Source organism: Hylaeus anthracinus, unplaced genomic scaffold (assembly GCF_026225885.1).
Source record: "Hylaeus anthracinus isolate JK02 unplaced genomic scaffold, UHH_iyHylAnth1.0_haploid 12001, whole genome shotgun sequence".
In the NCBI taxonomy this organism is placed as follows: domain Eukaryota; kingdom Metazoa; phylum Arthropoda; class Insecta; order Hymenoptera; family Colletidae; genus Hylaeus; species Hylaeus anthracinus.
The window spans coordinates 7,500,860-7,513,820 of NW_026534348.1; the positions used below are offsets into that span (position 1 = coordinate 7,500,860).

A 12,961-nucleotide genomic window follows, 5' to 3' on the forward strand; every position below is an offset into this window, starting at 1 on the left:
TGTAAGTCAATATTTCACGTCACGACAATGGAATAGGTCAAAATTTTGTGTCTTATTTTTTTTTCCCGTAAATAAGTATTATTAAAATTTTAACGCGATATAGTCCATTTTGGTGGCCCGAAGCACTAAGAAATGATCTCGATTTATGCATTACGAATGTGATTATCGTATGAACTAGGGAGAAACTATCAACAGAAAATTGACAGAATGACGACATTTCATACTTCATACTTCGTTTTTTTCTTTTATGTGTCTTCAGTTGCTCGAAAAAAGATACTAATTTTTATGATTTATAAATATCACAAATATCGTAATCCGCGCCATAGACAGGTGTGTTTTTTACACGAATGCAAAATGTTGAAATCGCTCTGGAATGTGAGTTTCGAGATAGCGCGTTAACATGAAAAGCAGTGTTTCGAAAAAAAAAAAACGTGTTCGATGAACCTTTGACGGTTCGTGTTGTGAAATATAAATAATTATAAGTTTGGCAATTTTGACAGTTTTTTTTTTTTATATTTGATTACATGACTCGATAGAAACATTTCGAAGACTTTGAGCAACAAAAATATCAATAAGAAAATAATCTATTTTTAGGTCCGGAAAAAAAGAGCATCTTCTTAATGTTATTCGCTTGAAAATAACCATAGAAATTTTTTTTTTTATGCAGGAAACTTGTACCAGTTCTTCTAGTACTAAACGTTCGAAATGGTTTGTTTCAGGAGCACACAGCTGGTATTAATTGTGATAAGTGTCAAGATGGATATTACAGGCCAAACGGTGTTGCCCCTGATGCACCTGAACCATGTTTACCATGCAACTGCAACGTACATGGTAGCACAGGGTACTGCACTCCCGATGACTCCTTCACGCACATGGGAAAGGTAGAAACATACTTACACTCAATGACCTATGTCAAAAATTAGAGTTATTTTACACATTTAATTAGTAATTAAATTGATACCCAAATATTGTTGATACGTTCATGGTCTACAAACACAGTTGTAAGTATCATTTTGCGACTATAAATGACAGTTTAGCTCCTTTTTCTATGCCATAATATTACCATATTTTTTTTTTGCCATAATACAAAACATCTTAAATGGTAAAAATGTCAATAATGACTTGGTTCAGTTTTTTTATCAATAAAAACCAGAAGTTCTGTGAACATGGAATTATGACGCTGCCCGAAAGACGGCAAAAGATTATCGATAAAAATCGACAATACATTACCAAATAAAAGTATGTCCTTCTCTACAAAAATTGTGCTGTAATCTCTTATAAAAATTCGCAATTACTTAGTTGCGTTAAAATTTTAATAATACTTATTTAAGGGAAATATGTCGATGACATCAATTACAATAACAACAAAAAAATAAGACACAAAATTTTGACCAGCACGATATTTACCCCGAGAAGGATTCCAAAACACGTTGCCGCTAACACGTCCGTCTATCCTGCATATTTGCTTATTTTCGTAAAAAGACTTGTATTTGTACGAAACATGCAATACAATTCCAATTGTAATAACAATAAACTTCACAACGATGTTACGCAAGACGTCGTTGCTTCCGCTAAACGCATCGATCTTAATAGAATTAAACACCGATTGTGTTCCAGGTAGCAGGTGCGTGCGATTGCAAACCTGGCTATTCCGGCTACAAATGCGACCAGTGCGCTGCTGGTTATCGTCAGTTCCCCGACTGTATGCCCTGCCCGTGCGATTCCCGTGGGATTCTTCCATCTCACGACTGCGAAGGGGACTGTCTCTGCAAGGCAAACGTCGCAGGCGAATTCTGCGACAAATGCAAGCCGGGATACTTCGCCCTGACTAAAGAGAATCTCGACGGTTGCGTTCCGTGTTACTGTTTCGGAGTCAGCGACCGTTGCAGCGTAGCGAAACTGAGTTACTCCGCGGTAAGTCTTCGTAGAAAAATTATGTTGTTTTACAATAAAAATGGTCTGAATTTTATTCAAATGATACGCAACGAATAGAAACACTGCGTAATTTACTGCGTGATTTGTTAAACTTATCTACTCGGTTGAAAAGTTATATCGGAAGGATGTTATTCGTTCTACGTGGAGCGTGATTTGATTTTATAAATGAAATTATGGATTTCGTAGGACAAATGACGGAATGAGAATTCTTTTGTGTTTTATTTCTTACTCAAAATTTGTTATCTAGGTGAGAATAAACACCATTGAGTGCTTTAAGACTCTTATATACGGGGTGTCCCAGCCTAAGTGATACAGAGCTCTAACGACAAAACCATCGGCCGAATGCAAAATTTCAAACATGGAAATTGCATAGTAAAATGGGACTCGTGTTTCAGCCAGAAGGAATTTTTGTTAACTTTGTCGTTTAACGAGATGTGATGGTCAAGTGTCGTTTTTCAAATAGAACTATATATTTTTTATCATACCATGCGATAGTACATTTCAAGACCAATTCATTCATGTATACGACTTATACATGATACAAGGATTATTTATTAATCGACTTCGAAAAGAACCAGGTTACTCAAGGCGACATATATATATATATATATTTATATTCTTTTTTGAACTCAAATATTGTTTGGTACGACATGCACCGTGCGAGACTCCTGTTATACTGAGTACTGCCTCGAAGTAAGTAACTCGGTCGGGACCGATGAGTTGCTTATTTCGAGACGATACTGTACTACTTTCAATGTGCTTCTTCTGACACGTCGATGCTTTTTTATTATTGGAATTTTCGGGAAAGTGAGAGGGTGGGGCATCTCGAACTGTATAAACAAAGAAAAATCGACGCACAAGTAAAGCAACACGCTGAAAACTGCTTCTGACGACTCAGTCTCGGCAAAGTCTATACTGGCACGTGAAATAAACAGGCAACCCTAACTCGTCACTCTATGCCAATGGCGTTAAAGATTGCACTTCAATATAAACGAATGACGCCAACAAAATTTGTATACGAATGGTTTCTGTGATCCGTGGAAGTTAGGGGGCGAGAAATAATTTGTATACCTGTTATAAAACGGTTATATAGTAATTATTGTCCATTTTCGTGAATTATTTCCAGGTGTCGTCTTTGGAAAATTGGCTAGTCACCGACGTGAACGCATCCCGTGCCATTGTCCCCGTTTTGGACACGGATAATGGTTGGCTGACGGTGGCAGCCTTTGAGGTCGAGTACGATAGTCCTTTCTGGTTGGCCCCGCCAATTTATTGCGGCAATCGTCTCTCGTCTTACGGCAGCAATATTACTTACTCTGTCACCTGGGTCGTTATGCGCGGTGACACCAGTGGAAATCCAACCGCAGGACCCAACCTTATTCTAGTTGTAAGTATTCAACGCCATATGAATGGTATTACGAGCGAGAAATTTGAACACGTTGAAAGAGAAGCATATATATCGCTTTCACGTTAACGATAATTCATGAGACACGACCGATTCAGATGTTTGCGTTAATGTTATCAAAATTAAATTTCGTATAACATAGGTTATTACGTACTCGTTCCTTCTACGATCAGAGCCTAGTTTATTTATCGTTGCTGATGTCATCTTCCAAGTCATTCGCACTGTAAATTAAAATGTCGACTTTCCTGAAAGCTGGCATCGTCAATGCCTTCCGCTATCCGCTCTTAACACTTTGACCGCGGGATGATTTTTGCTGGATATTCTAAGAGGTGTAGAGGTATGAATATAAAAAAAATATCAGCTCGTAGGGTACGATAAGACGGAACTTTTTTATATTTACAGTTCATTCAGAAAACGTTTAGTTTGCAAAAATAAAAATTGAAAACTAAAAAAAAGATCTTTTTCCTAAGATCTCGTAGTGGTTCGATCCTGTTGCTGTTTTCTTAAAGAAAAAAGCAACAGTTGAATGATAGAAATTAAAAAAAAAAAAAGTATCACCTTATAGAGAATGATAAAACGAAACTTCCTTTTGTATTTACATTCTTTTTCGTAGGACGTTTAGTTTACAGAGATAAAAATTGAAAATTTAGAAGACCTTCTTTTCTGAAAGAACAGAACTAATCGAAGATTCTTCTACTCAAACAATTTCGTTATTTTCTTACGAGGAACTTTTTTGTTTACGACTACCCAAGGCACTTCAGATCATCGAGTAGTAGTTAGACCACCCTGTACATTTCTCTCTCTCTTTTTATTTATAGGCGCTTAGTTGGCTCCGACAGGCAGATTGCAATGATTACCATTTTTGTAAAATTAATCTTTCGGTCCTGTTGCTTCTCAGGGTAATAACGGCATGCGGATAGCTTACGGCGAGGAACAATATAATGGCCAGGAAGCGGAGATCAGCGTTCCTCTGCGCGAAAACGGCTGGTATCACGTACGCAGCGAGGTTCAAGATATTCCTACCAAATTAAGGAGAACCGAATTTCGAGGAGATCCTGTTACGAGGGTACAAATGCTGCGTGTTCTTGCAGATTTGAAGTACCTAATGATAAGGGCGCAGTATCACTCTGTCCAGATCGAAGGAAGGTACGTAGCAGAGCTCGAAAAATATTCTCCGAAAAATGTCCCGAAACAATGAATAAATAAATTCGTTAGACATTCGACAGTAGAATATGTATCGTTTCCTCGAGCATACTTTTAATTCAATGGTTTACGTTTCGACTGGGTCTCTAGATCACTGACGGTGAGATCTTTAGATCGCGAGATAATATAATCTCGTAATAATTTTCACTATTGCATGAATTTTATTTGTATGTATGTATGTATGTATGTATGTATGTATGTATGTATGTATGTATGTATGTATGTATGTATGTTTATTGCTTCCCCGCAGAGTTACAAGACCTCCACCTCCTTTTACAAAATACATCTTACCACTAACGTTATCCTTAATCGCATCAATTTTACCTTTCAAAATAAACATTCCCTTTACATTGTTTACTTATATGTGAATTTATTGATAGAGGAGAAATTAGAATTATCGGCTACTCGTTTTGTTAGTTTATTTCCACGTATATCCACGATGAAATATTTTCAACTTAAGGTTATTACGTTACAGTCTCCAGTTTGCAGTGCTGTCGACAGGAGCAATCTCGGCTAACGGAGAGAACAATAGCTTAGTCGAGTTGTGCGAGTGTCCCGAAGGATACACAGGACTCTCCTGCGAGGATTGCGAGTGGGGATACGTGAAAGTGTTAAAGAACGGGACGGATCATCGGGACCAACACATGTGCGTCAAGTGCGATTGCAATGGACATGCAAATACTTGTGATCTCGTGTTGGGAGAATGTACGGTGAGTACTGTTGGTTTTGTCTCCATCCTTGCAAACTCGCCTAACATTGATATGATCTTAATATTGATTATAATAAAAGGTTTTCAAAAAAAAAAAAAAAGGCTTCAGATTTTCTTTTTAAACAACACAAATGATATGGAGCACATATTATTTATTTTAATTGAAATGAAAATGTACATGATTACAATTAAATGTAAAAGATGAGACGCTGATAAGAGAATTTTAATACTACAAAATAAAATCGTAAACCCTTTTTTCTTTTTGGGAAAACCCTTTACAATATGCACATTGCTATTATGAAAATTATGAAGTGAATTCGTTGATAATCGAATGGTAAGTGTTCGTGGAATTAAAAATAAAACAATAGTACCGGTTTATTTAAGCACGATGTTTATTCTCTATTTTTACGAAAAACCTCAACATTTTATCTGTACATGTCCCCTCTGTGTCTTTTATTGTTTTGCAATTATACTTTATAAAATATTAATCTGAGCATACGCTATATTTCCCGTGCAGCAACATAATTAAAATGAAGTTTTAAGTATCTGTTAGACAAAATAATGTCAAAAATAGAAGATAATGGATTATAAATACCTTGCGTTAACGAACGTGTCATTGATATACTAATAAACGGTAGTAAATTGTAATTTGTGGATATAGTGAAGACACAAACCTGAGTCAACTTACGTAGATTCCTTCCTTACCTCGAGTAACTTAACCATCTGATGGTATAGCAGATATTGCAAGATAACTTCGACGAAACTTACCATAAGGGTGATTTGACTAATTTCTCATAAATTTAAAGTGGTATAACAGAAATGAGATCATATATGCACGTATATACTGCATAGCTAAATTAGATTAACTGTCAGTGAAGTAGGTTACAAATATTTGACAGGAACCTATTCAAATAATCATTAATTATTATTTCGGAAGATTTTCAACAGTTCAATAATTTGATAATTAGTAATTGAAAATTTCTAGAAGTTTCTTTTATGGAAATTATATTTCGCGGCACATTGTAAGCCTGCGCAATCGAAGATATCTAATTAGACTAACGTAAATATATTATATTTACCAACTGCCAGTACCTACTACTTCTGAATTAAAAACTTTTGAGACATACATAATGTTTCATTACTTGTTCTGCTTACTAAATCTAACAAACATATTAATTTTTAAAATCAAAACCAACATAAAACTATATTATCAATTCAACCTACATTAAAACAGTTAAGTTCAATTTTTGTAGGCACGTTCGCGAAGATTTTATTTTCCATAGAGGTCCGCAATCTACTTATTATATTTACAATAAAATTTTGTTTATTCTTTCTATTCAAAATAAAATTAAAAACTCTATAGTGCAAACACATTCGGTTGACCAAATATGCAATGAAAAGGAGTAAGAAACAATTTCTAATAAGAAATTACTTTCTCTCTAATAAAACTTTTTTTTTTCACGAAAATAAAAGATCTCAAATTGCAATTCTAATTTTGTTCAACAGACTTGCGAGCACGATACCGTGGGGCCTAAATGTGACCGTTGCGCTCTCGGTTTCTATGGTATTGCCCTCAGGGGTACACCGAATGATTGCAAGAGATGCGCCTGTCCACTTTTAAACGAGTCGAATAACTTCAGTCCAAACTGCCAGCTCGACGATCCTACCGATATCGATAGTGGATACGTTTGCACACAGTGCCCGAAAGGATACACCGGCGACCATTGTGAGAGGTAAGCCTAAATAATTGAACTCACATAAAATTCACTTTCAAGCGACAAAGGCGAGAACTTTCGCTTAATTAAAAACAGGTTAGGCATCGATTTTTAACTTGAATCGGGAACAAAATATCGCGATCTGTTAGATTCGGATTTTGATAAAATTTTGCACACGTGTTCGATGGTCCAACCTAAGAGCTATGCTATACTTCGTAGTTTTAGTTGATATTAAAAGAAAGATCATGAGTAGGGGTGTGCGGGATTCCCGTAAGATATCCGGGATTCCCGAAAATATCCTGGACTCCCGAAAATATTCGGGATTCTCGAGTTTATACGAGATTCGAGATTCCGGAGAATACACGAGATCCCGCAAAAATCCGGGATTCCCGAGAATGTACGGGATCTCGAAAAATGTACGGGATTCCCGACGATGTACGCGATATACAGGGTGTCCCAAAACTCGGGGAGGAGCCGGAAATGGGGGGTAGCTGAGACGATTCTGAACAACAATTTCCTTTGCAAAAATGTCAGATAGGGCTTCGTTAAGGAGATATTAAGCGAAATCCCGACCAATCAGAGCGCGCGTAGACCGTTGGAGCGGCCGCGGTAGCGAAGGCTACGCGCTAGGCGGCAGCGTCAATGTCCTTCGATGCACGTCGAGTCACTTGTTCGCGTACAAGCGCGGCCGTCGGCGCGTAGCCTTCGCTACCGCGGCCGCTCCAACGGTCTACGCGCGCTCTGATTGGTCGGGGTTTTCGCTTAATATCTCTTTAACGAAGCTTCATCCGACATTTTTGCAAAGGAAATTGTCGTTCAGAATCGTCTCAGCTACCTCCCATTTCCGGCTCCTCCCCGACTTTTGGGACACCCTGTAGAATAATATCTGGAAGTTCCGAAAGTATTGTTATTCTTGAAAATGTCAGCGATCCGAATGTACGAGATTTCGAAATTCCCGGGAATCCCGAACATTTACGGGATCTCGAAATTCTCGGGAATCCCGAATGATTTCGGGATTCTGAAATCCCGATCCCGGGAGGAATTCCTGTCACGACCGGGATCCCGCACACCGCTAATAATGAGGTCTAGTTTGAGACGCTGTGGTAGTATTTGCGTTGAATTTTTTGCGTTTTTTTTTTCAACAGCTGCGACATAGGATTTTTTGGAAATCCTTTAATCCCTGGTGACACTTGCGAGCCATGCCTTTGCGGCGGAGGTCCTTGCGATCAGGAAACAGGACGCTGCCTGGAGTGCCGTGGCAATACAGAGGGCTGGAAATGCGACAAATGCAAGCAAGCTCATTACGGAAATGCGTTGGAACAGAACTGCTTACGTGAGTACCCTTGGTTGAATCTGTTTCGCCACTGCTCCGATATTATCGGACCGATGTAACGTTCCATTTAAGGAGACTGGGCATTCAAATTGCTCCAAAATGAATGAATTAATTCTCAATAAAATGAATGCAAGTCCCGGCTTTTCCTTTCATAGAATGTTTATATGCATCTTAACGAATATTTAATTAGATAAACGTGCGCTAAAAATAGCGCTACACGAAGCTTATTAAAGGACCATTTTTAAGAATATCGGATGGTATTATAGGATGATTTAAGGATTAAAAACAGGATATTAATATTCCCTTATACATGGTTATTCTAGAAACCTGTACTTTTAAACTGAACATGCGGAAGAAGAAATTAAACCACAGGTGTCCAAATAACGGTTACAAGACGATGACATTCCAGTTTTCATTATGAAAGCGATTGATTTTACTTTTTTTTTTTTTTAAGTATTAAGAAGGGCATTTTCCAAAAAGTGTTTTCATAAGTTGAGTAAAAAATTATAAATTTCCAAAGTCGACATTACGAAGGAAATTTCGGTACCTTTAATTTGGAAGCAGGGATTATTGCAAAGTCGATAGAGCTTTTTAAAAGTAGTTCATTATTATTGAATCATTACACAATGGCGAAAAATCGAAAAAAGTAAAAACGCTCATAGCAATTTACGAAGAAAAAAACGTACTAAACGATATGTTGCATTATATTGTGGCCTTAATTTTTAGGTGACACAAAATACAGCAAAAAATTATATGAGAAGTCTCCAAATAGCGTACGTCAATATTAACAAAGGAATACTACATAATATATGAATAATTATGGAGATAATCGCTTCATTTAACGATGAGTAGAAGCCATGGCACAAATCAAATATTTGCAAATTAAACGAAAATCAGTTGTACAGTCATTCGTCATCTTGCACCACTTTCCCGTATAAAATCTATCTATGAACAGTATTATTGCATCCCTGAAATGTGTGCAAGAAGAATCCTTTTTATAGCAATCATTTCTCGATCCTCGGGGGTTGTAGTTATGCCTGATTGTATACAGTACGGTCTTAGCGATCCCGAGGTACTCGAGCTATAGCGAGGCCAGCGAACCTCAACAAAACATATAAAATAACGTAATGTAAGAAGTTAAAGATTCATGTCGAAGGAAAAAATACATATGCGCAAGACTGGTGATTTGTAACAAGCACAACTGGGCCGATAGGTCCACTGATCAATGTAAAACAGATTACGAACCTTTACAAAATACAGAAACAAACAAACAAACAAGTAATCGTTTATGAATCGGAATGTTTCGATTCGTTCTTTATAATGTAAAGAAAAATACCCGCAAGGGAGTACTTGTTGAGGATAAAAAGAACCGCTTCTTTAACAACGATAATGAAAATATATATTTCTGCGCGTGTCAAAAATAACAAAAAGAAGGTTTCAGATTTCGATACAAGTGTTTGCTATCTGATAAAATAAAATAACCTCGATCCTTTCGGGAATTCACCCATCGGTTTCGAGGACTTCGCAAACCTATATCTCAACAGAATGCGACAAAGCTTCACCATTCCGCGAGCGTATTAATTTAAAAATGAAAATGGCGTTGTTGCAGCTTGCGACTGCGACCCCCTCGGCAGCAATTCCGTCGAATGCGACGAGAGCGGCGGTCAGTGTCCCTGCAAGCCTTTGTTCGAGGGTCGTGACTGTTCCTCCTGTATCGAAGGTTACGGGAACGTGACTGCAGGTTGCCGGGAATGCGACTGCGACGTGGGTGCCCTCGACGAGGTCTGCGATCCCGTAACCGGTGAATGCAGGTGCGCGGACGGCGTCCTTGGCTTCCGGTGCGATCGTTGCGACGTCGACCATTACGGCTTGTCCGTGGGAGGCTGCAAAGGTAAGTACCGTTTGAGCATTTTTCAAGAACGTCGCGTCATCCCGCCAGCCAATGTCTTCTCCTGCGCGAGTTTAAGGGTCAATCCGGACTCCGTGCGAGTTTCCGTTCCGTGGAACACAAGTTCAACGTAATCTTCCGTATCTCGCATCTTTACATCCTGCAGCCTCGTGGCTTGGGTAAACCATTAGTGCAAGTGTAGTCGTATATTTAATCGGATAAACTCGCGGATTCCTCTTCTTGTTTTGGCTGGGGTTAAGTCGAGCTCATAGTCGTTTGATTCCTACTTACACGAGTAACTGATACATTGCGTAGTTGTGAGTTAATAATGCTAATCTTAAGGATTGCTGTGATACCATTGGGAAGTGGTTGAGATTGCACCGTCGCTGGTCGAGATGTTTCGTAAAATTTGTGAATGTTGCAGAATGCTCTAGATTCAGAGAAAATACATATGTATGATATTTAAAGGGATAAGGGAAATCTTGTGATGAGTACACCCCCGATCAAAAGTATATGGACACTTTCTTAATTGAGATAAATATCTAGTCAAAGTTGCGAATCTATTAATATCGATTATGTCATTTATGTTTCGATACGTTTATGTTGCGTTAGCGAATTTATTTTATTAGTAGTTTTTTTTTGGTAATATCACGTTAGTAATGATGAAAGACTGTAGAGATAACTGGATAATGTTAAAATTTCTTTTACCAAACTTGGATAATATTGATTTCTTCATCATATCCGAAGTAATATTGTCTCATTTATTTTGTAATATTTCGCTATAAATGTTTTTGCTATATTCAACAACTTTTCTGATGTTTCCTATCTAAACGATCCCATTAGCTCCACTATAAAATTTTATATGGCACTCGAAACGTTTAACATTAAAATATTACTCGTATAAATACTAATCCTATATAGAATTTAGCAACGAAAGTTGTATAGTAATAACTCACGGTGTAAATTAATTATTCATTGAAGATAGTAAATGTCCACACATTTATGAACGAATAATAATTTCTCCAAATGGTTAATATTCTCGCATCACTTCAATTTTATTCGATTACTAATACAAATATTGGGACAATGAGAAACTTCTAGTATAATATCTTACAACGTAATTCGCCAATACTATAATTATTCAAATCATACTTTTCCAAGCGAGTTATCATTTCAATCATTATTCGTAAAGCATAGAAGTTGGTCGATTCCAAAGTACTCAGCATTACATAGATTCACCGAGAATTGCCATTTCTGCCGCGCAGGCGTTGCCATTTTTCAGCAAATAACGCACCGCGAGCGCCAGAAATTGTATTCCAAATCCCTTCGAAAGTATTTCCAATTCTAACGAAATCTCCAGGAAATCGCCCCTTTCGCGTGCCATAGTTTCGTCTGCTAGAATGCGAAGTGTAGGTTTCTGAACGTAGGAAACGGCGTTTCGTCGCGCAACACCGCGAGGAACGCGATGTTGAGTAATGCATAACGCTTCGTCTTGTTCTAACTAAGCCCTGGATGTTTATCTCCTGGCTTCTTTAAGTATGGGGCACTTATCCGACTGGACAGGAGTCGTGAGTTCGGAATGTTACTCGAGATTTACAAGACTCGAACCACCCTTACCCAGCGGAACACTTCTAACGTACAATTTCTTTCGCTTATTGTTAGTTTTAATTTACGATCGTGATTACCGTGCGCGGTACCGTGTTAGAGGTTGCAGGTTCAGTGCAACAAAGTCCAATCTGGAAGCCTAGAGATTCAGAGTGTTTGTAAATGTTGGAAGCGAGTAAAATCGTCCATTGAAGTAATTGCAGATTTTTCTTTTTTTTTTTTTTTTTTTTTTTTGTGAAATAGTTGAGGTTTTTTTATTTTTATACAGAATATCTAATAATGGATGGCACCCATACTTTTTAGAATTAATACATTTACAATACCGAGGGTGAGTGACTGGTTTGGTTTGTGTGTATCTGGTTGAAGCAAAAAAATAAAAAAAAATCAATTTAAAATTCATCCCTCGAGAGGTTACGTGTGTAACAGGTGATTCGATTTTTTAAGTAACTGTATCTAGAGTCACAAGTCACTCGTGGATTACGCAACTTACATGATCCCTGGTTATAACGACGATGACGAGGATGGAGAAACTGGAGAACATTAAGAGCGTTTACGCGAGCATTGGGCTTCACGTTGAATGATTACGATTTATGGGATTCTTTGTGGTAGCTGATCTACGAGGCCGATCTTGAACCTCCTCGTGAAACCTACCAGCGATAGTAGACTTAAAGGGGCCTCCACAACTGATCGCATTCTATTTCGCCGACAATTTTACACAGCGACACACTATTTACACTTGCAATTGGTTCGTTTTTAATATTTCGCTGTATGTATGTCACCATTACATAATGTTCTTTGGAACAAAAGATACAAAAATAAACGTCAGCTGTGAAAATTCTTCGAAGAATGAATACATCGATATTTGTAAAAATTTAATTTGGAAAATCAGGCTTCGAAAGGTTAAACCTTTCCTGTTGAATTTATACGTAATATTTCATTATTTTACACTAGAATAAGGCAACTCTGTTGTTCAAAGCATTTGTTGCGTTTCAAATATTAATCTATAATAGAAACGTTCTATAGTAGACAATATAAATATAAAACTAAAACCGCGATAACAATAAAAATAAGAGAATAATAAACTATTGTTATTTTCTTTTATTTTGACTGTTGGCCATCTTTCGTAAGAGGATTTCCACGCTAGCTTCTAATGCAGAAGAAAACGAAA

The 12,961-nt window shown here is 37.5% G+C and overlaps 1 protein-coding gene across 1 annotated transcript in view; it reads left to right on the plus strand.

Annotated features, from left to right (window-relative positions):
* LOC128890614 (laminin subunit alpha-1-like) overlaps positions 1-10,514 on the plus strand; it is a 96,648-nt gene extending 86,134 nt beyond the window's left edge. The window contains exons 7-15 of the mRNA XM_054149267.1: positions 720-881; positions 1,618-1,914; positions 3,062-3,322; positions 4,239-4,486; positions 5,019-5,253; positions 6,759-6,985; positions 8,113-8,300; positions 9,910-10,191; positions 10,504-10,514. Coding sequence (XP_054005242.1) covers positions 720-881; positions 1,618-1,914; positions 3,062-3,322; positions 4,239-4,486; positions 5,019-5,253; positions 6,759-6,985; positions 8,113-8,300; positions 9,910-10,191; positions 10,504-10,514 — 1,911 coding nt within the window. The remainder of the gene's footprint in view (positions 1-719; positions 882-1,617; positions 1,915-3,061; positions 3,323-4,238; positions 4,487-5,018; positions 5,254-6,758; positions 6,986-8,112; positions 8,301-9,909; positions 10,192-10,503) is intronic.
* Positions 10,515-12,961: the final 2,447 nt, after the last annotated feature.